Raw genomic sequence first — 24,163 nt, 5'->3', positions numbered from 1 at the left:
CGGGTTGATGTAAGTGCGGTGGAGAGGTGGGGGGGAACTTGTGCACGCCTTGGTTTGCAACTGTTGCAGGCGTGGGAGGGTGACAGTGTGCTGGGGGATGTTTGCATGCCGGGGGGGATGTGCACACCGGAGACCTCTGGCTTTGCAGATCCGCAAACCCCGTGGTGTGGCCAGGAGGACGTCAGTCTGGCCCACCACGGTGGCTGTCCCTGCGATCCTGTACCTTCTGGGCCAGGAGGCAGATCTTGCGCAGCCACTCCTGGGCGCTGATGGCCTGCAGGCGCTAGCTACTTCAGCTCAGCCTGCAGGCTCCGCTTGGCGCGCTCACAGCTGTCACCACTGCCATGTGGGGAGTACAGGCCGCCCTCTGCCAGCCTGCCTCCCCTGTCCAGAGGCTCTCTGCACTGCTCACCTGCCCAGAGTGACTGGGGCTGGGCAGAAGCCAGGCATCCTGCCCTGCTCAACCCCGGCCGATCCGCCCCTGTGCGAGCTGCCGCCCAGCCGGGAAGGTTCACGGATCTGGGTTTCAGGACTACAGACAGCCTCAAGCACTGCCCCCAGCCCGGCAGGGTCACGGATCCGGGTCCTGGGACTACAGACAGCCTCAAGCACTGCCCCCCGCCCGGCAGGGTCACAGATCCATGTCTTGGTCCCGTGGACAGCCTCAAGCGCTGCCCCCGCCCGCCAGGACATGGATCTGGGTCCCAGACCACCGACAGCCTCAAGCGCTCCCCACCGCCCGCCAGGTCATGGATCCAGGTTTGGACCGCGGACAGCCTCAAACACTGTCCCCCACCCGCCAGGTCACGGATCCGGGTCCCAGACCGCGGACAGCCATTCCCGCTGCTGCCTGCCTTCAGTATGCAAATTAGCCGCCATCTTGTTGCTTCAGGGTGGGGGTCCCCACAGGGGTGCCTGGCCAGTCTGGGTGAGGGGATGATGGCTGTTTTCAGGCTGGTGGGCAACTGAGGCTCCCAACCTCTCCTTTTTTCTTTTATACTGGGATTTATTTACCTTCTATGGCTGTCACTGGAGCTGAGAGCTGGTTTTAGCTCTGAGGCTCGGCTCCAGCTATGAGACCTCCGCTGCTGAAAGCAGGGATCTGGGTTTGTTTCGGTTCTATAATTGTAACACTGTTGCGATCCTGCTGGCTGACGCCCAGCTGGCTGAAAGCAGGTTTCTGGGGAATGTTTACCTTCTATATTTGCAACAATGTTTCTTAGAGTTGCAGCTCAGAGGCCGGCAGCAGCAGGTGGGGAACCTTGGCTTCCTCTGTCACTGGAGCAAGCAAGCCTCCTGTTCGCTTCAGGTGCCTGGCTGCCGGCTGCCATCTTGGTTGGCAGTTAATTTGCATATCTCCCTGATTAGCCAATGGGAAGCGTTCAGGGCATCGGTCAATTTGCATCTTTCTCTTTTATTAGATAGGATGAATTCCACCCTTAATCATAGCAACAGTTCATGAACAGTAAGTATAGAAGCAAATATGCAGTGAAGACATTTCTGAAGGTTATGTTTTCTTTCTTTAAGATTGTTTTGGGGTTTCTTCATGGATTTTTTTTTTTTTTAAAGTTTAATTTCAGACCATCCTTTATGGTTACTTTAGGTCTTGAGGTGTTTTTTTTTTAATATATTTTATTGAGTTTTTACAGAGAGGAAGGGAGAGAGATAGAGAGTTAGAAATATCGATGAGAGAGAAACATCAATCAGCTGACTCCTGCACATCTCCTACTGAGTATGTGCCCGCAACCAAGGTACATGCCCTTGACCAGAATCGAACCCGGGACCTTTCAGTCCACAGGCCGACACTCTATCCACTGAGCCAAACTGGTTTCGGCTCTTCATGGATCTTTTTTTTAACATTTGAAGACCTTTATTTTGTATTTGTCTTCAAAGCCTTTTTAGTGGCATATTTTTTTCTTTATTGATTAAGGTATTACATATGTGTACTTATTCCCCCCTTGCTTCCCCCCCATGCCCTCACCCCCCTGGTGTCTGTGTCCTTTGGTCATGCTCATATGCATGCATACAAGTCCTTTGGCTGATCTCTCCCTCTTGCCCCCACCCTCCCCTACCTTCCCTCTAAAATTTTAAAAGCAGTTATGGTGGATAGTCAATCTTTACCTTAACTGAGCCTACTGTCTTTTTGCATGTACGATAACATATTGAAATGTCTGGGTAACTTGTAACTTCCCTTTTTCCAGACCCCTCAGGGCACAACCGGATGGGATGTCCTGGGCGCCAGGATGGGTGCCATAAATTCCTTCATTGTTATTGTTATCATATTAGTTGTTGACTATTAACTATCCTGTACCCACCTAAGAAGTATGTGTCTATCATTTTACTTTTTATCCAATCCCAGAAGTTTCCCCACCTCCATTATCAGGCTACAGGTCTCCCTAATCTATCACTAATGGATTTCATGTAACCCTCTTAAGTCTCCTCTTTTGGTTGTAACGTCTGAAACAAGGTGAAAAACTGCCAGTCTCCAGAGCATTCTCCCAACACATTGAGATTCCGCTTCCCGGCAACTATATGGCTGAAATAAACTCACAAAAATTCTTTATAGGTTTGAATGTCTTTTACGTTAACAATATCTAAACACTGAAAGATAATTTCACATGATCTCTGCATTACTGACATGCAACCTTCAATGACTATATGGGTAAAATAAATGCTTGCCACCTGCTCCTTGAACCGCCTCTCCCTCGCTCAGCAACTGTCCTGGGAACGTCACCGCTTCAGAACTCGCAGAAATTCCCCACTGGAGGTGCCGTCTTTAACGATTCCAAACGATGTACCCGGGGTGTGTGGCCCCCAAGCTGGTACATCAACAGCGACTTCCACCTTCATCTTCACGCCAGGGACCCCGACCAAGCCGGACCAGCTGAGCGGCTCCGCAATTCACTCCCTGCAGCGCGCAGGCCCCCAGTGCGCAGGCGCGACTCCAGGCTCAGTCCCCGCCCAGGGCCGGCCTCCGGGGCTCCTCCATAAGAAGCAGCCCTCCGGCAGGCGGCTCCTGGGTCGCGGGATCCGAGAGACGGAGGAGAAGCACTGCGCCTGGGCTACAGCCGGGTCTGCCACCTCCGGTCCCGCGAGAGACCCCGCGCGAGGTGGGCGTGGCGCCATCGCGCGACGTGACGTCAGGCCTTGGCCGCGCGCGATTGGCCTGCAGACATGTGGAGCGCTCTGGCGCGGGCGCGGCCGCTGGCGATTGGGCTCACGGCGTCGGGGGCCTGGACCGCGGGGAGGCGCGCGCTGTGGAGCGGCAGCCCGTGGAGCCTGCACCGCGGGGAGGCGCGCGCGGCGGAGCGGCAGCCCACCGACCGTCGGCACCTCAGGTTCAGTGCGCCCCGGAGGGGAGAAAAGGGGCTCCAGGGGGAGCGATGGGGCGGGGGTCCCTGAGGGCTGGTGACGAGGGGCTCCCAGATATCCCGAGGGCAGAGAAGGGGGACTGGCCCCCGAAGGGAGAGATGGGGAGTTCACCGGGGTGGAGGGGGACAGGTCCCCGAGGGGGTAAGCCGAGGGGTGGGGGTTCCCGAGGGGAGACACTGAGGGCTCCCGGGGGTCCTGAGGGAGAGAGACGGGGGTCCGCGAGGGGGCCACCGGGGGCCGGCCCCCGAGAGTCCCGGAGGCTCGGCGCCGCTCTCAGTGAGGGACCGCCTTCAGCCTGAGAACCAAACCGGCCCCTTGCCTGGTCGGTCCTGGGAGCCAGGAATGCTTTTTCCACGTTAGTAGTTGGCGGGGGCGGGGGGTGGGGATATTTTGCATTTGTGAAGATGGAGTGAAAATCCGGTTCCACGGCCTCGGTGAAGTTTCCCAGGCGCAGTTCGCGCGCTGCCAGGGCGGACAGGCGGGGTGCCCCTCACCGCGGGGGCGCTGCTCGCTCTCTGCCTGGGAGAGTGGACACAGCGGCCACGATCTCATTCGGGTCCCCGGCGGAGAACATTGGTTAGGTCCTCCTGGGATGTTGCTTAAAAGGCCCCTGAGTGTTGGGCACATAGAGTGGACGTTGAAAAGCGGTTTTAACAGGTGGGTATGTGGCCTCGGAGGGAACATGGTTGCCACCTGAGCCACTTCTGTGTATGTGACGTGTACCGTGGGTTATCACAGACAACGCGGACGGGGTGAGCGGCAGGGTGAGAGTGAGGCTGGGGCTAGGTCAGGGGCGGACAGGCTCCTAGGGAGGAAGGTGTGCAGAGGCAGAGGGCACCGCAGGCGTCTGGAGTGCAGAGGGTGGCTGGACAGACATCAGTGCAGACAGACATTCAGTCTGCACACACCTCTCCAGCTGATGGCCAGGAGGAGGCTGCGTGCTGGGGGCAAGAAGAGGGGGTGGTGGGGCGGGGGACGGGACGCCGGGAGCAGCAGGCACAGTTCCCACCCTCGGAAATGGCTTATGTGGTCATTGGGCTCATGGATTCAGAATTGACGTGTCACTGTGTTCATGGGACAGTTCCAGACCTGTGATGCCTTGGCCTTCCTTTCTCCTCCCTCGTAGGATTCTAGGACAGGTCAGACACGCTGTCACGATGCCTGAAATCAACACCGACCATCTCGATGAGCAGCAGGTTCAGCTCCTGGCAGAGATGTGCATTCTTATTGATGAGAATGACAACAAAATTGGGGCTGAGACCAAAAAGAATTGTCACCTGAATGAAAACATTGAGAAAGGTACTGTGTTGAAATTCTGTGTGAGAAAGTGACACGCCTGGGCATTGCAGGGCAGCTGAGGAAAGTATGTGGGTAAAAGTGTGACCTTCAGTCACATCAGAGTTTATCTCTGCTTCCAGGTAGGCCAGTGGTGTAATTATACAACCTGTCTTGCTGCTTTCCCTGCTTAACAGCTATTCCACTTCATGTCTTTTATACATATACTAGAGGCCTGGTGCAAGAAATTCATGCACTGGGGCGGGGGGGTGGGGGGGTGCGGGATGGGTCCTTCAGCCCAGCCTGCACCCTCTCCGATCTGGGACCCCTCGGGGGATAACTGACAGTTGGACATCCCTCTCACAATCCTCGACCACTGGCTCCAAATCACTCACCTCCCTGGTTGCCCCCAATTGCACACCACTACCCCCCTGCCGGCCTGGTCACCCCACACAGCCTGCCTGTTCAGTCGTTTGGTCATCCCTCACTAACTCCCCTGCCGGCCTGGTCGTAGTCAGCCATCTTGTGAGGGTGTGAGGTTAATTTGCATATTACCTCTATTATATAGGAGGACTAGAGACCCAGTGCACAAAATTTGTGCATGGGTGGGGTCCCTAGGCCTGGCCGGTGATCAGGGCTTATGGGGGCATCTCACCCAGTCCTGATTGGGGCCTACCGGATGGGGGAGGGACTGCAGGAGGTTTGCCAGCCAGGGGGGCGGAGAGACCGGGGGAGATTGGCTGGCTGTGGGAACGCACTTACCACCAGGGGGCAACTCCTGCATTGAGCATCTGCCCCCTGGTGGTCAGTGCACATCATAGTGACTGGTCGACCGGTCATTCCAGTTGTTCAGTCGTAATGGTCGCTTTGGCTTTTATATGTATACATAAATATATTTTTTTAATTCAGAAACGAAAGGAGGGGGAGAGAGAGATAGAAACATCATTGATCAACTGCCTCCTGCATGCCCCCTACTGGGGATTGAGCCCACAACCCTGGGTATATGCCCTGGCCAGGAATCAAACCTTGACCTTTTAGTTCATAGGTTGATGCTCAACCACTAATCCACACTGGCCAGGCAACTTCATGTCTTTTACTCAGCTTCTTCAGGATTGATTTGGTTTGTAAAAAAGAAGAAACATAGTAATCCTAGCAAAATAGCACTTGTCAAGCCTATAATGCTTTTTTCCTAGTGAATGGAGAAAGAGACAAGTATGGTAAATGAAAGCACATACCTTCCCAACTTTCTCAGGAGAAGCCTCACTAAGCCTAATGCCCCTGGATGGGAGATTGGCTGGTAGCAGACTGGCTGACATATCTCCATTTCTGTTACTTGGAGGCCAACTTCTTGCTGGTATGCCAGAGTTCTTTTCCATTGTAGCCATCTGGAGACTCACTAAATAGAAGACAGTGGAAAAAAGCAGAACTGCCAGCAAGTTACTAATATCCTGAATTCCAGGTAGAGGATCAGAAACGTAACTGGTATTTTAAAACTATATTAACAGTATTGTTTTTGCTTTCAGGATTATTGCATCGAGCTTTTAGTGTCTTCTTATTCAACACTGACAATAAGCTCCTGCTACAGCAGAGATCAGATGCTAAAATTACCTTTCCAGGTTAGTGTGCCCAATCGATGTACAGTATGTTGTTGGGAATATAATTTGACTTTGTCATTTGGAACTTTCTGGTTAGCCATTGTCAAAAAGGGAAATCCTGTGAATGACATAATTTCATATTCTACATAAAAGAAGCTTATACAATGAGTGTAGCCTAATAAAATAGCAGTAAAGGATAAAAACTGCTAGCTGTATGTGTGTGTGTTTTTCAATCTGTATCTTCTTACATTTTGATCTTTTTTATTAAAAAGGCATTAATAAAGAACTTACCTATACATGTCTGTTTCACGAAATGATGACTGATAGTCCATTATAACTGATTTAGAAATCAATTTTCAAGAATCATTTGATTAATTTTCCTATTAGTTTTAAAACGTTGGGTTGTTTTGAACTTTTAGACCTACTTTGAGCAAAAGTTAATCTACAGCTATATTAACATATTCCAGGTTGTTTTACCAATACTTGTTGTAGTCATCCTTTAAGTAACCCAGGAGAGCTTGAAGAGAATGATGCAATTGGAGTTAGGCGAGCAGCACAGAGGCGTTTAAAGGCTGAATTGGGAATTCCCATGGAACAGGTAACTAAATTGATTGCATAACCAACCCGTACAAGGTGAAATCTAAACATACATTAAAACATTTTTCATTAAAATTTGAAACCCAAGTGTAGGTTTCTGCTTTGTAACCTCTTTATAGTTATTGGCCCTCCAAAAAACCTTGAATAAAGAATATTGAAATTTTAATTTCTTAAAAAATCTTTATTGTTCAGATTATTAGTTGTTCCCTTTTTTCCTCCCATAGCTCCCCTCCACCCGGTTCCCACCCCACCCCCTGCCCTTACCCACCCCCACCTCCCCCCCACCCCCACAGTCCTCGTCCATAGGTGTATGATTTTTGGCCAGACTCTTCCCGTACCCCCCACACTCCCTTCTCCCCGAGAATTGTCAGTCCATTCCCTTTGTATGCCCCTGATTCGATTCTATTCACCAGTTTATTCTGTTCGTCAGATTTTTTATTCACTTGATTTTTAGATTCATTTGTTGATAGATATGTGTTTGTTGTCACTTTGTTGTTCATAATTTTTATCTTTACCTTTTTCTTCTTCCTCTTCTTAAAGAATACTCTTCAGCATTTCATATAATACTGGTTTGGCGGTGATGAACTCCTTTAGCTTTTTTTTTTATCTGTGAAGCTCTTTATCTGACCTTCAATTCTAAATGATAGCTTTGCTGGGTAGAGTAATCTTGGTTGTAGCTTCTTGCTATTCATCACTTTGAATATTTCTTGCCACTCCCTTCTGGCCTGTATAGTTTCTGTTGAGAAATCAGCTGACAGTGGTATGGGTACTCCCTTGTAGGTAACTAACTATTTTTCTCTTGGTGCTTTTAATATTCGCAATTTTTCTTTTGCCCTTGGCATTTTAATTATGATGTGTCTTTGTGTAATCCTCTTTGGATTCCTTTTGTTTGGGGTTCTTTGTGCTTCCTGGACTTGTAAGTCTATTTCTTTCACCAGGTAGGGGAAGTTTTCTGCCATTAGTTCTTCAAATAGGTTTTCATTATCTTTATCTCTTCTTCTGGCACCCGTATAATTCGGATGTTGGTATGCTGGAAGTTGTCCTAGAGGCTTCTTGCACTATCTTCATATTTTTGTATTCTTTTTTCCTTTTGCTTTTCCGGTTGGGTGTTTTTTGCTTCTTCGTATTTCTTATCTTTGACTTGATTCTTGGGATCCTCTAGTCTGCTGTTGGGTCTCTGTATATTATTCTTTTTTTTTAAATATATCTTTATTGATTTCAGAGAGGAAGGGAGAGGGAAAGAGGGATAGAAACATCAATGATGAGAGAGAATGACTGATTGGCTGCCTCCTGCATGTCCCCTACTGGGGATTAAGCCCACAACCTAGGCATGTACCCTTGACCAGAATCGAACCTGGGACCCTTCAGTCCGCAGGCTGATGCTCTATCCATGGAGCCAAACCAGCTAGGGCTGTATATTCTTTATTTTAGTCAGTGTATGTTTAATTTCTAATTGGTCCTTTTTCATATCGTTGAGCGTCTCACTATATTTCTCGGAGGTTTCTAGAAGATTCTTGAGTAGCCTTATAACTGTGGTTTTGAACTCTATATTACCAGTAGTTTGCTTTACTCCATTTCTTTCATTTGTGACCTGTTTCTTTGACTCCGCATTTTGGCTGCTTCCCTGTGTTGATAGAGTGGCTTTCTGTGCTAGATGTCATATAGGGCCCAGTGGCTCAGCCTCCCTAATTACCTGAGGTGGACAGTCTTGGTTCACCCCTTTGTGGGCTGTGTGCACAGTCGTGTTATAGTTAACCCTTGATTGCTGTTGGTATTACTGATAGGAATTGACCTCCAGGTCAATTGGCTGTGAGGACCAGTTGTGTCTACAATGGGAGAACTTCTGTGCTGGAGACACCCTTATGGGGCAGGACTTGCTTCAGTGGAGCTTTGGCACTCATTGAGTCTGTCCCCTTGAGTATGTCTCTTATGGATGTGAAGAGTTGTAATCTGGATGGTCTCACACTGACCACTGGGTACACTGGCTCTTGGATCTCCAAGGAGGTGCAAAGTCGGCCACTGCCTGAGGCCACCCAGCAGGAGCTACAGAGAGATCTGCAGATTCCTCCTCTTTGTTTGGGGTTTGGAGGTGAGGCGCAGCTGTGAAGCAATGCAGGCTGCTGACTAGTCTTAGGCCTTTTGGAAGCTCTGGGTTTCTCTGACCCAGCTGCAGTTTGACAGGTTTTTAGGTGGAGAAAGGCCAGGCCATTAGTATGCAAAAGCCTCTGCTCACAGCTTGGGTGGAGTAAGACAACAGTGTACCCAGCTGCCAGCCCCTTTCGCACGCTCCTCCATACCTCCACACTTCCACACCTCTGCACCTCCTACCAGACTCAATACACTTTTCTCTTTCCTTCCAGTTGTAGAATTTCCACTCAGCCAGCCTTCCTGTGGTTCTGGATGATAATTGTTTTGTCTTTTAGTTGTAGTTTTAATGTGGTTATATGCGGCAGCAAGTTCAGTTGTTTACCTATGCCGCCATCTTGGTTGTCTCTGAAATTTTCATTTCTTAATATTACTTATCAGAATTTACCTCAGTATTGAAACAGATTGATCTGTTAACCAATACAAAGTTGACTATTTTTATAATTGGTCATATCAAAGATGAATTATTTTCTTGTGGAAATCCTTAAGATTATGAACCACAGGTCTGGGTGAATTAAAATCACCCCCCTCCTCCCAAATTGTCCCCTTTAAGTAAGATAAAATATCTGAATAAACAAAGTATCTCTCATCTAGTTAAATAGCAAGTATTTTTTTCTCCCAAAAAGTAATATTAAGATGTAAAGGGAGACTGATACAATTCCAATTTGAGTGACTGCTTTTTTCTTTCTTTATTGATTAAGGTATTACACGTGTCCTTATCCCCCAATCCCCCCCCCCCCCCGCCCCCAGTGGCTGCTTTTAAAAAAATATATAATTCTGCCCAGCTGGCATGGCTCAGTGGTTGAGTGTGGATCTATGAAGCAGAAGGTCAGAGTTCGATTCCCCATCAGGGCACATGCCCAGATTTCAGGCTCAATCCTGGTGTGTGGTGTGCAGGAGGCAGTCGATCAATGATTCTCTGTCATTGATATCTCTCTCTCCCTTCCGCTCCAAAATCAATAAAAATATATTTAAAAAACAATAATAATAAAATTAAAATTAAAAAATACAATCCTTTCAATAAATAAAATTATTTTTGGTCCTATGGAAAAAATTTCAGTACTTGAAACTATATAGTAATATTTCCATATATCATCAATAGAAAATTAAATTTTTAAAGTCATAATTAAAACTCTACTTCTTTTGTTCAGGATAGTACTGAAATGTGGTCAGTTAATTTAGATTATTTGTTTGTTTTTGATATTCTTATTACTGCTTCATTTTCGTCCTAGGTTCCTCCAGAAGAAATTAATTATCTGACTAGAATTCACTACAAGGCTCAGTCTGATGGTATCTGGGGAGAACATGAAATTGATTACATTTTGTTTGTGAGAAAGAACGTGACTTTGGATCCAGACCCCAATGAGATTAAAAGCTATTGCTATGTGTCAAAGGAAGAAGTGGAAGAAATGCTGAAAAAGGCAGCCAGCGGTGAAATTAAGATAACTCCATGGTTTCAATGTATTGCAGAAACTTTTCTCTTTACATGGTGGGATAACTTAAATAATTTGAAACAGTTTGCTGACCATGACAAAATACACAGAATGTGAATGTGGAGATGAATGATTAGTAAAACACAAAAAATGTCTCTACTTAGTAAACTTAAAATGATTTTTTAAAAATTGGGATCCCCAGTAGAATTCTCATTGGATACACTGGTACTTTACAACCCGAATTTGTGTGGGAAAAATGCTGACAATTCTGACTTGTATCACACACCCCCACATATATGCACTCCTATTTGTAAAGGACACTTATGAAAGATTATTTTTAAAAAGCAAATCAACTAAACTTAACCTGTCTAAACAGTCCTGACAAATTTGAACAAATAAGGGAAGCTCTTTGTGATGTGTTGAGACATTTTCAGAACCCGCAGAGCACTTTATTTGCCAGGTGCTTTACATACCATTAAAGTTTTACCATAGTCCAGAAAAACTTGCAACAGAAACTGTCTGCTTAGCTGCTTCAGAACAGCTCAAATTAACTTTCCATATTAAGATATTAAATTAGGGGAGCAGGTCGAAGGTAACTAAATGGTGTATGTCCTGATTTCTATCAGTATGTGTTCTCAGAATTACAGGGGACAGACTATTTGTAAAAAGGAAATTGGGTCATACTCTATCACAGGGGTTCTTACCGCTGGTTCTGTTAACATTTGGGCTGGGTAGTTCTTGGTTGTGGGGGTTCATCCTGTGCATTGAAGGACATTTAGCGGCATCCTTGGGTTCTATCCACTATTTGCCATTGGTACCCACCCCCCCATCACAGTCACAGTTATTACTGATGCCAAATGTGTGCTGGATGGCAAAGGTGCTCCTGTTGAGAACCACTGCTCTACAAAGTCATGCCATATTTGGGGGAGCAGAGGGAATTAAACAGAAAGGTTAATATTCGTGTTAAATGGAATTGGGGTCTGGAGTATGTGTATATTAATATTTAAACTGTACCTTGATTGATGCACTTTTTAAAACTCTTGCATAGATTTCTCAGTTTGAAATCTCAAGACAGCTTTATAATCTTTGAATGCTGTGTAATAATAAAAAAAATTGTTTCTTACAAGCTAAATATTTTATAAATTTAATGGAAGAATCCATTTCTTGTTAACTCTGAGCAATTAATTCATAATTTCAGGGAAGATTTGTCACAAGTATTAATTTTACTGAAAAGTAAAAACAATTAAAAAATTACATTTTAATACGGTTGTCTTTTTTTTTTTAATTTTTTAATTAAATCTTTATTGTTCAGATTATTACATTTGTTCCTCTTTTTTCCCCCCATAACTCCCCTCCTCCCAGTTCCCGCCCCACCATCCGCCCTCACTCCCCACCCACTGTCCTCATCCATAGGTGCACGATTTTTGTCCAGTCTCTTCCCGCATCTCCCACACCCCTTTCCCCCCCAAGAATAGTCAGTCCATTCCCTTTCTATGTCCCTGATTCTATTATAATCACCAGTTCATTCTGTTCATCGGATTATTTATTCACTTGATTCTTAGGTTCACTTGTTGATAGATGCATATTTGTTGTTCACAATTTGTATCTTTACCGTTTTCTTCCTCTTCCTCTTCTTAAAGGATACCTTTCAGCATTTCATATAATCCTGGTTTGGTGGTGATGAACTCCTTTAGCTTTTCCTTATCTGTGAAGCTCTTTCTCTGACCTTCAATTCTGAATGATAGCTTTGCTGGATAAAGTAATCTTGGTTGTAGGTTCGTGGTATTCATCACTTTGAATATTTCTTGCCACTCCCTTCTGGCCTGCAAAGTTTCTGTTGAGAAATCAGCTGACAGTCGTATGGGTATTCCCTTGTAGGTAACTGAGTTTCTTTCTCTTGCTGTTTTTAAGATTCTCTCTTTATCTTTTGCTCTTGGCATTTTAATTATGATGTGTCTTGGTGTGGTCCTCTTTGGATTCCTTTTGTTTGGGGGTCTCCGCGCTTCTTGGACCTGTAAGTCCATTTCTTTCACCAGGTGAGGGAAGTTTTCTGTCATTATTTCTTCAAATAGGTTTTCAATATCTTGCTCTCTCTCATCTTCTGGCACCCCTATAATTCTGATGTTGGTACACCTGAAGCTGTCCCAGAGGCTCCTTACACTATCCTCGCATTTTTGGATTCTTTTTTCATTTTGCTTTTCCGGTTGGGTGTTTTTTGCTTCCTCGCATTTCAAATCATTGACTTGATTCTTGCGCTCCTCTGGTCTGCTGTCGGGAGTCTGTATAATATTCTTTATTTCAGTCAGTGTATGCTTAATTTCTAGTTGGTTCCCCAATATAACATCGAGGGTCTCATTAGTTTTCTTGTAGATCTCATTAAGTTTATCGGCAGCTTCTAAACAGTTCTTAAGAGACCTTAAAAGTGTGGTTCTGAACTCTAGATCTTCCATTGACAATTTTGTCCTGTTTCTTTGTCTCCGCATTTTGTTATGCTTCCTTGGTGCACCCCCTAGTGGTCTTTGTTCGTGGTTTTATAGTTAAATCTTGATTGTTGTAGCTAATACCAGGGAGGGTTTGACCTCCAGGCCAAGTGGCTGTGAGAATCAGCTGTGTCTGCAGTGAGAGAACTTCTGTCCTCTAGGGAGGTGCTAATCTGGCGTTTGCCTGAGGCTATCCGGCAAATGCCTCTGTGCAGGGCTTGGGCGGGGCGGGTCGCACAGGATCAACAGGGTGGGCCGGAGAGAGCAGTTATGGCAGCTCTCAGTCCTGTCCCCAGGGGCTCTGCCTCTCTGAGTCCCAGCAACCGCTGCAAACCTCAGAGAGAAAGCTGCACTCGCTCTGACCGAAGCCAGACAGTTTCGCTTCTCCCGTTTGAGTCTGGGTCCCTAAAGACTCGCCCGGATCTGGAGCTCAGAGTCTGCGACTCCCTCCCGATTGAAAACGCCAACCGCGCCCTCCGCCGCCAGCCCGCTCTGCGCACTCCGCACCTCAGAATTTGACTTCAGCACTGCGCCTCCTCTTGAGTGTCCGTATGCGTTTCTCTTTCCTCCTAGTTGTAGGACTTCCATTCAGCCAGCGTTCCAGTGGTTTTGGGTGATGTCCGTTCCGTCTTTTAGTTTCACTTTTGAAGTAGTTGTTCAAAGCAGCAAACTCCGGCGTTAACCTATGCCGCCATCTTGGTTCTCCGGTTGTCTTTTTTTGTTAAAATTTTAATACAATAATAGGTTAACCTGCCTATGGTAGCATAAACATAAATGCCATATAGCTTCAAAGAACATTCAGCCGAACCGGTTTGGCTCAGTGGATAGAGCGTCGGCCTGTGGACTGAAGGGTCCCAGGTTCGATTCCGGTCAGGGGCATGTGCCTTCGTTGCGGGCACATCCCCAGTGGGGGGCGTGCAGGAGGCAGCTGATCGATGTTTCTCATTGATGTTTCTAACTCTCTAGCCCTCTCCTCTCTTCTCTGTAAAAAATCAATAAAATATATATAAAAATGAAAACAAAGTACATTCAAACATTTCTAGTTCTTAAGTTTTCTTTCCTAGGAGGTTTCAGGCTGAAAGCCACACGTAACTAGTTACTCAGCTACAGTGGCTAAAGGCCGCCATACTGGACAGTGGGGCTTTAGACCAGCACTTGGCACTTTGTAATATATTTTATTGATTTTTTTACAGAGAGGAAGGGAGAGGGATATAGAGTTAGAAACATTGATGAGAGAGAAACATCGATCAGCTGCCTCCTGCACACCCCCCACTGGGGATGTGCCCGCAGCCAAGGTACATGCCTTTGACCAGACTCGAACCTGGGACAGCTCAGTCCGCAGGCCAACGCTCTATCCACTGAGCCAAACCGGTCAGGGCCAGCACTTGGCACTTTGTAAGTGCTCAGCAAGTGTCACATATTCCACTGTTACTAGAATGCCCCTTCTTTGTGCCTCTCCCACTCCCCATTGATTTTTTTATACAAGAGTGGAAAGGATGGGGAGAGACTGAGAGAGAGAAACATCGATGTGAGAGAGACACCTATTGGTTGCCTTCCCCACACACCCCAATCAGGGTTGGGGATCAAGCCTTCAACTGAGGTATGTGCCCTTGACCCGAACCAAACCCTGGACCCTTTAGTCCGAGGGCTAATGCTCCAATCACAGCCAATCCAGCTATGTAGAATGCCCCTTCTTTGACCTGATGAATTTACAACTCATTCATCCAAGTGAGACTAAAAATTCCTGAAAGGGCCTGAAGGAGCCTATTTAAGCCACTCCTGTATTTGTCTTTCTCCATCAGTTTTAGGTTACACCTCTCATTCCAGACACAATCAGATGTGCAGGGCCATGTACATTTCCCATGGTCAAGTCCTGAAATCAGCTACTTTTTCAAGACAAAGAATGGGAATTTGTATACACATACACTAATTTGAGGTAGATTCATTGCAAAATTTACTCATCAGAGAGCCTCTGAAGTTGAGGATTTTTTACCCAAAGACCCTCTTTCCCAAGCTTCCTTTATTAAATTTTGAGATTAATTTTGTAATTATAAACATGAAAGATGGTAGTGATAAAAAAAAAAAAAACATCAGTGGTATATAACATTCAAGATTGTTTTAAGGACTTTCCTACTACTTCAGCGAGGCCAACCTTAGTGATTAGGGCAGGTTCCACACCCAGAACATTGGTTAGATTCAACTGTAATCTTTTTGTAGGTTTTGTTTGTTTTGTTAATCTGCACCCGAGGATATTTTTCCTTTGCTTTTTTTTTTTTTTCTAGAGTGGAAGGGAGGGAGAGAGAAAAACATCAATAGGAGGGCCAATATTCTACCACTGAACCAAACCGGTTAGGGCTGTAATCTGTTTTTAAATGTTTATTTTAGAAACATCGATTGGCTGCCTTCCACATGCCACACCCTGGCAAGTTCCCCGACCAAATGGAATCAAACCAGTACCCTCTTCTTTTGTGGGTCGATGATCAACCATAAGCAACACCAGCTGGCAGGGCTGTAATCTGTTTTTATTTTATTTTTTTAAATATATTTTATTGATTTTTTACAGAGAGGAAGGGAGAGGGATAGAGAGTTAGAAACATCGATGGGAGAGAAACATCGATCAGCTGCCTCCTGTACACTCCCTACTGGGGATGTGCCCGAAACCCAGGTACATGCCCTTGACTGGAATCGAACCTGGGACCCTTGAGTCTGCAGGCCGACGCTCTATCCACTGAGCCAAACCGGCTAGGGCTGTCATCTGTTTTTAAACTGGACAGTGTTAATGTGCATGGGCTGCTTTTTTTTAAATCCTCACCTGAAGATATTTTTTCATTGATTTTTAGAAAGAGTGGCAGAGAGTGGGAAAGAGAGAGAAATATCGATGTGAGAGAAACACATCGATTAGTTTTCTCTTGCACATGCCCTGACCAGGGCCTGGGCTGGGGAGGAGTCTGCAACCAAGGCACATGCCCTTGACCTTACAGTTGACAGGCTTCCGTTCTATATCCACTGAGCTGAACTGGCTAGGGCTGGGCTGCTTTTAAAAAAAATGTTATAGCCGAAACCGGTTTGGCTCAGTGGATAGAGCGTCGGCCTGCGGACTGAAAGGTCCCAGGTTCGATTCCGGTCAAGGGCATGTACCTGGGTTGCGGGCATATCCCCAGTAGGGGATGTGCAGGAGGCAGCTGATCGATGTTTCTCTCTCATCGATGTTTCTAACTATCTCTCTCCCTCTCTGTAAAAAAATCAATAAAATATATTAAAAAAAATAGTAAGCAAACTCTCTAATTTCAATTTGAAAATTTAAAAAAAAATGTTATATATATAAAAAAATAGTTATATCTAGGAGTAATTTCATTTAATCTGGTAAATGAATTGCCTCCCAGTACTAATGGAGAAATGTGAAGTCTGGAAAGAGGCTCATCTTAATTAATAGTAGAGTTTCATAGGGATATACATAATTTCTAGAGTAACAAGTATAGAAACAGATTGTATTAATTTCAATCAGTAGAGGAACTAAGTAGGATAAAAATTACATTCCAAAAGCAGGCAAGACAGAGTATATATAAAGACAAATTACAAGTACAAAATAAGTTAGTGCTTTTTAATTCGGGTATATAAATAATGAGAACTTTACTCTCTTAGCAATTTTCAAATACGTAATACAGTATTTTTTAAATGAGATTTAGCCTTTTATTTATCAATTTATTTACTAGAGGCCCAGTGCACAAAATTCGTGCACAGGTAAGGTCCCTAGGCCTGGCCGGTGATCAGGGCTGATCTGTGGGGCAACCAGTGGGGAGATAGGGGGTGCCCACTGGCACCCGCCTTGTATGGCCTGGCGCCATCTGCTCCCTGGTCCCATCCCCCACCTCTGCGGGGCAACCAGCAGTCTGATCAGGGCCCCCCCCCTCTACTGGCACCCGCCTTGGCTAGCCTGGGGCCTGCGAGTTGGGGAAAGTTCCTGCGTTGAGTGTCTTCCCCCTGGTGGTCAGTGCGCATCATAGCGATCAGTCATTCTGCCGGTCCTTCAGCCATTCGGTTGATTTGCATATTAGGCTTTTATTATATAGGATTCTTTTTTAATCCTCACCCGATATAGTTTCCCATTGATTTTCAGATAGGGTAGAAGAGAGAGGGAAAGAGAAAGAGAAATAGCAATGTGAGAGAAACACATCGATTGGTTGTCTGCTACATGTGCCACGGTTGGGGAGCAGCTTGCAACTGAGGTACGTGCCTTTGATGGGAATCAAACCTGAGACCCTTAGGTCCACAGGCCAACATTCTATCCACTGAGCCAAACTGGCTAGGGCTGTAATACAGTATTTTTAAAATTGGTTTTAGAGAGAGGAAGGGAGAGAAACATCAATGTGTGAGAGAAACATTGATCGGTTGCCTTCTGTACATGCCCCAACCAGGGATCGAACCCACAACCTGGGTATGTGCCCTGACCAGGAATTAAACTTCTGATGTACTGGGACAATGCTCCAACCAAGTGAGCCAAGTGAGCCACCTTGGCCAGGGAAATATAATATTTTTAACTATAATCACTATCCTATCTAATAATAGACAAACATGGTAATTGACCATACCTTCACTACGCCTCCCATTGACTAATCAGCGAGATATGCAAATTAACCCAACCAAGATGGCGGCCCGCAGCCACACAGCTGAAGCGAGCAGGAGGCTTGCTTGCTCCAGTGATGGAGGAAGCCAAGTTTCCCCGCCTGCAGCGGCCGGGCTCTGAGCTCCGAAAGCAACAAAGTTTCAATTATAGAAGGTAAATAAATCCCAGAATAAAAAAAAAGAGAGGAGAACCAAGATGGCGGCATAGGTTAACACCGGAGTTTGCTGCCTTGAACAACTACTTCAAAAGTGAAACTAAAAGACGTAACGGACATCACCCAGAACCACAGGAACGCTGGCTGAGTGGAAGTCCTACAACTAGGAGGAAAGAGAAACGCATATGGACACTCAGAGGAGGCACAGTGCTGAAGTCAAATTCTGAGGTGCGGAGTGCGCAGAGCGGGCTGGCGGCGGAGGGCGCGGTTGGCGTTTTCAATCGGGAGGGAGTCGCAGACTCTGAGCTCCAGATCCGGGCGAGTCTTTAGGGACCCAGACTCAAACGGGAGAAGCGAAACTGTCTGGCTTCGGTCAGAGCGAGTGCAGCTTTCTCTCTGAGGTTTGCAGCGGTTGCTGGGACTCAGAGAGGCAGAGCCCCTGGGGACAGGACTGAGAGCTGCCATAACTGCTCTCTCCGGCCCACCCTGTTGATCCTGTGCGACCCGCCCCGCCCAAGCCCTGCACAGAGGTATTTGCCGGATAGCCTCAGGCAAAGGCTAGATTAGCACCTCCCTAGAGGACAGAAGTTCTCTCACTGCAGACACAGCTGATTCTCACAGCCACTTGGCCTGGAGGTCAAACCCTCCCTGGTATTAGCTACAACAATCAAGGCTTAACTACAAAACTGCGCACAAAGACCACTAGGGGGTGCACCAAGAAAGCATAACAAAATGCGGAGACAAAGAAACAGGACAAAATTGTCAATGGAAGATCTAGAGTTCAGAACCACACTTTTAAGGTCTCTCAAGAACTGTTTAGAAGCCTCCGCTAAACTTAATGAGATCTACAAGAAAACTAATGAGACCCTCGATGTTATGATGGGGAACCAACTAGAAATTAAGCATACACGGATTGAAATAACGAATATTATTCAGACTCCCGACAGCAGACCAGAGGAGCGCAAGAATCAAGTCAATGATTTGAAATGCGAGGAAGCAAAAAACACCCAACCGGAGGGGCGGAATGAAAAAAGAATCCAAAAATGCGAGGATAGTGTAAGGAGCCTCTGGGACAGCTTCAAGCGTACCAACATCAGAATTATAGGGGTGCCAGAAGATGAGAGAGAGCAAGATATTGAAAACCTATTTGAAGAAATAATGACAGAAAACTTCCCCCACCTGGTGAAAGAAATGGACTTACAGGTCCAAGAAGCGTGGAGAACCCCAAACAAAAGGAATCCAAAGAGGACCACACCAAGACACATCATAATTAAAATGCCAAGAGCAAAAGACAAAGAGAGAATCTTAAAAGCAGCAAGAGAAAGAAACTCAGTTACCTACAAGGGAATACCCATACGACTGTCAGCTGATTTCTCAACAGAAACTTTGCAGGCCAGAAGGGAGTGGCAAGAAATATTCAAAGTGATGAATACCAAGAACCTACAACCAAGATTACTTTATCCAGCAAAGCTATCATTCAGAACTGAAGGTCAGATAAAGAGCTTCACAGATAAGGAAAATCTAAAGGAGTTCATCACCACCAAACCAGGATTATATGAAATGCTGAAAGGTATCCTTTAAGAAGAGGAAGAGGAAGAAAACGGTAAAGATACAAATTGTGAACAACAAATATGCATCTATCAACAAGTGAACCTAAGAATCAAGTGAATAAATAATCTGATGAACAGAATGAACTGGTGATTATAATAGAATCAGGGACATAGAAAGGGAATGGACTGACTATTCTTGGGGGGGAAAGGGGTGTGGGAGATGCGGAAGAGACTGGACAAAAATTGTGCACCTATGGATGAGGACAGTGGGTGGGGAGTGAGGGCGGAGGGTGGGGCGGGAACTGGGAGGAGGGGAGTTATGGGGGGAAAAAAGAGGAACAAATGTAATAATCTGAACAATAAAGATTTAATTTAAAAAAAAAGTGAAAAAAAAGAAAGTAGAGGCTGGGAGCTTCAATCACTGGCCAGCCTGAAAACGGCCCTCAGTCCCTCACCCAGACTGGCCACGCACCCCAGTGGGGACCCCCACCCTAAAGGGGGTGTGGCCAGCCTGAAAACAGCCATCAGCCCCTCACCCAGACTGGCCAGGCACCCCAGTGGGGAACCCCACCCTGAAGGGGGTGTGACCAGCTGCAAACAGCCATCAGCCCCTCACCCAGGCTGGCCAGGCCCCCCAGAGGGACCCCCACCTGATCCGGGACACCCTTCAGGCAAACCAGTCGGCCCCCACCCATGCACCAGGCCTCTATCCTATATAGTAAAAGGATAATATGCAAACTGACCCTAACGGCAGAAAGACTGGGAATGACTGGTCACTATGACACACACTGACCACCAGGAGGCAGACGCTCAATGCAGGAGCTGCCCTCTGGTGGTCAGTGTGCTCCCACATGGGGGAGCTCTGCTCAGCCACAAGCTAGGCTGATGGCTGCCAGTACAGCGGTGGTGGTGGGAGCCTCTCCTGCTTCCTCAGCAGCGCTAAGGATGTCCGACTGCAGCTTAGGTCTGCTCCCCGCTGGCAAGTGGGCATCCCCCCGAGAGCTGCCAGGCTGCCAGAGGGATGTCTGATTGCCATCTTAGGCCCAATCCCCCGGGGAGCAGGCCTAAGCCAGAAGCAGGTGGTCATCCCCCCCCAAGGGGTCCCAGACTACAAGAGGGCACAGGCTGGGCTGAGGGACCCCCCCTCCCGAGTGCACAAATTTTTGTGCACCAGGTCTCTAGTGCTATATATTACATTCCCATGACTTAGTTATCTTACATGAGGAGTTTATTTATACCTTTTGACTTCTGTCACTCATCTAGCCCACACTCCAGCCCTCACCGCTGGCAACCACTAGTCTCTTCTCTGTAGCTGAGAAACACTGGCCAGGGCCATTTTTTTTTTTAATATATATTTTATTGATTTTTCACAGAGAGGAAGGGAGAGAGAAAGTTAGAAACATCGATGAGAGAGAAACATCGATCAGCTGCCTCCTGCACATCTCCCACTGGGATGTGCCCGCAACCCAGGTACATGCCCTTGACCGGAACCGAACCTGGGACCTTTCAGTCCGCAGGCCGACGCTCTATCCACTGAGCCAAACCGGTTTCAGCCCAGGGCCATTTTTTAAATAAGTGTTGTTGTTGTAGTTGAGTTGTAGAAATTCCTTTTATATTCTGGATATTAATCTCTTACAGATATTTGCAAATATTTTCTCCATTCTGTAAGTTGTCTTTTCAGTCTATTTCCTTTGATGTAAAGAAATTTGTTTGACCTAGTCTCATTTATCTCCCTTTTTCTTTGCTGTCTGTACTTTCCATCTCCAGTATTTTTTTGGTACCTGTTTTCTCTTTATTGACATTTCTATTATGTTCACACTGTTTTTCCCACATCCATATCTTCCTTTAGCTCTTTCAGCATCTTTAAGATAATTATTTTGCATGGTATTTGCAGAAAAACAGACACACAGGTCAATGGAAAAGAACTGAAAGCCCAGAAATTAACACATGTATATGGGCAAATAATTTTTGACAAAGGAGCCCAAAACATACAATAAAGAAAGCCTCTTCAATTAATGGTGCCGGGAAAATTGGAAAGCCACATGCAAAAGCATGAAACTGGGTTTTAGTTTGTTCCCTTGTACAAAAATTAACTCAGTGCTGGCTTCGGCAGCACATATACTAAAATTGGAACGATACAGAGAAGATTAGCATGGCCCCTGCGCAAGGATGACATGCAAATTTGTGAAGCGTTCCACATTTAAAAAAAAAAAATTAACTCAAAACAGATCAAAGACCTAAATATAAGAATTGAGACAAAATCACATAGAAGAAAACACTGGATCTTGGCCTTAGAGAAGATTTTATGAGTTTGATCTCAAAGGCAAGGCAAGTAAAGGCAAAAATAAATAAACGTGACTATATCAAAGCTTATGGACAGCAGAAGAAACCACCAACAAAACAAAAAGGCAATCAACTGAATGGAAGGTGAAATGTGCAAACAACACTGCTGATAAGGGGTTATTATTCAAAATGTATAAAGAATTAGTACAACTAAACAACAACAAAAATCCAAATAGAAAAGGAGCAAAAAACTTGACCACTTAGTATCCCAAAAAGACATACAAATGGCCAACAGGTGTATGAAAAGATGCTCAACTTCACTAGCTATTATGAAATGCAAATCAAAACTAAAATGGCCCCAGCCGGTTTTCCTCAGTGGATAGAGCATCGGCCTGTGAACTGAAAGGTCCCAGGTTCGATTCCGGTCAAGGGCACATGCCTGGGTTGTGGGCTCGATCCCCAGTGGGGGACTTGCAGGAGACAACTGATGCATGATTCTCTCTCATCATGGATGTTTCTATTTCTCCCTCTTCCTCTCTGAAATCAATAAAAACAAACAAACAAACAAAAAAACTCAGCTGAAGCGAATGACATTTCACTTAAAAAAAACCCAAAAAACTAAAATGAGGTAACACCTCACACCTGTCAGAATGGCTATTATAAGCAAGACAAGTAGTAAGTGTTGGAGAGATTGTGGAGAAAGAGGAACTCTCATTCACTGCTGGTGGGAATGCAGACTGGTACAGCCACTCTGTAAAACAGTATGGAGGTTCCTCAAAAAATTAAGAATAGAGTTACCATATTATCCAGCAACCCTTCTTCTGGGTATCTGGCCAAAAAACTTGAAAACATTGATTCATAAAGATACATGTACCCCTCTGTTCACTGCAGCATTATTCATGGTGGCTAAACATGGAAACAATGAAGTGTCCTTCAATACATGATTGGATAAAGAAGTGGTACATATATACAACTAGAAGCTCAGTGCACAGGTAGGGTCCCTAGGCCTGGCTGGCAATCAGGGCCGATCAGGTTCCCCGCTTCCGTGCCTCCTCCTTTCCTCACTCCCTCAGCGACCCGCCACCTCCTACGGTCACCCGCCATGATCTGTGCCACCCCCCTGGTGGTCAGTGCACATCATAGCAAGTGACTGAACTTCCATTCTCCTGGTCAAAATCCTGAGGGGACACTGCATATAAGATGGAATACTACTCAACCAAAGGATGAAATACTGCCATTGGAACAGCATGGATGGATCTTGAGAATATCATGCTAAATTAAGGCAGTCAAGAACCTTATTTCACTCATGTGGAATATAAAACTGAAAGCAACAAATGAACAAACAAACAAAACCCAAAATTCATACAGACAACAGTACAGTGATTATCTGAGGAAAAGGGGAGTGGAAGATAGTAAAGGGAGTCAAATACATGATAATGGAATGTTTGACTTTGGGTGGTAAAACACACAATGAACTATACAGGTGATGTATTATAGAATTGTATACTTGAAACTTACATAATTTTATTAACTATTATCACCCAGTAAGTTTAAATAAGAAGGTAGCTTTTAAATTCTTTGTCTAGTAAGGGATCGTTTCTGTTTTGGCCATACTTTCCTCTTTATTTGTATACCTTCTTGTTTTTGTTGTTGTTGTTGAAAACTGGGGGCCCTGGCCAGGTAGCTCAGTTAGTTAGAGCTTTGTCCCGACACACCAAGGTTGTGGGTTTGATCCCCGGTCAGGGCACATACAAGCAACCAATGAATGATAAATAGTGGAACAGCAAATTGATGTCTCTCTCCCTTCCTTTCTCTAAAATCAATAAATAATAATTTAAGACAAAATAAAACCTGGGTATTTGACTCATATAATGTGCTAATTCTATAAATCAGATGATCTCCCTTTACCTGGGTGGCTGAATTTTTTGTTTTTGTTTTTTGCTGTAGGATATCTGTGCCAGCATGAGGTAAAAAATTAAGACTGTGCCCTAGCTGGGTGGCTCAGGTGATTGGAGCATCACCCATACATTAAAAGGTTGTGGACTTGATTCCTGGTCAGGGCACATGCCTGAGTGGCAGGCTTGATCTGTCAGGGAGCATGTGGGAGGCAACCTATGGATTTTTCTTCCTCACATCAATGTTTTTCTTCCCCTCTAAAGTCAATAAACACAAAACAAACAAAAAATAAAATCAATAAGCATGTCCTCGGGTGAGGATAAAAAATAAATTAAAAAAACTTAACATCTTCTCAGTTCTAAGTATGTGTCTTTCCTTGGGCATGGGTGCTTTCTAAATGCCCCTGAACACGAAGTTGGTCTTTAAAATCTTAATTCTTAAATCTCTGGTCCTCTGAAAAAAAAAAGGGGGGGGGGAGGGGATAAAAGGCACTGAGCCTTTAAATTTCCTGAATCCAATTCAGCTTATGGGAACTGCAAGAATGAATGTCAACCTCTGCTATCAGAGCAGCAATCAGCAATCAAAACATACAGGGCTGGGACTGGGTGGTATGAAAATACTAACCTGTAAAGGCTAAAACTGACCAAAATTAACTGACCTACTGGCCAAGACTTGCCCTAAAAGAGGTTAGGCATCAGAGAGACTCCAGAGTTCTAAGTTAGTTACATCGGACAAGATCTGCTGGTGCCACTATAATCT

General features: G+C 45.5%; 1 protein-coding gene across 1 annotated transcript; it reads left to right on the top strand.

The window, feature by feature from the left end:
• Nucleotides 1-3,109: 3,109 nt before the first annotated feature.
• On the top strand, nt 3,110-11,733 carry LOC308528879 (isopentenyl-diphosphate Delta-isomerase 1). The gene is made up of 5 exons (XM_081104744.1): nt 3,110-3,338; nt 4,499-4,671; nt 6,171-6,263; nt 6,710-6,840; nt 10,217-11,733. The coding sequence occupies exons 1-5, from the start codon at nt 3,175-3,177 to the stop codon at nt 10,532-10,534; spliced, it is 879 nt and encodes a 292-aa protein (XP_080960870.1). The 5' UTR covers nt 3,110-3,174; the 3' UTR covers nt 10,535-11,733.
• The last annotated feature ends 12,430 nt before the right edge of the window (nt 11,734-24,163 follow it).

The sequence above is a fragment of the Myotis nattereri genome (genome assembly GCF_964212035.1).
Source record: "Myotis nattereri genome assembly, chromosome: 1".
Lineage (NCBI taxonomy): Eukaryota > Metazoa > Chordata > Mammalia > Chiroptera > Vespertilionidae > Myotis > Myotis nattereri.
This window is presented reverse-complemented; position numbering and strand designations above follow the sequence as displayed.

What these genes read in the sequence shown, in the direction of transcription:
- LOC308528879 (XM_081104744.1), top strand. Translation starts at nt 3,175, where the DNA reads ATGTGGAGCGCTCTGGCGCGGGCGCGGCCGCTGGCGATTGGGCTCACG. An exon ending in ACCGACCGTCGGCACCTCAG is followed by an intron (nt 3,339 to 4,498) that starts GTTCAGTGCGCC and finishes CCTCCCTCGTAG; the next exon opens with GATTCTAGGACAGGTCAGAC. An exon ending in TGGGAATTCCCATGGAACAG is followed by an intron (nt 6,841 to 10,216) that starts GTAACTAAATTG and finishes TTTTCGTCCTAG; the next exon opens with GTTCCTCCAGAAGAAATTAA.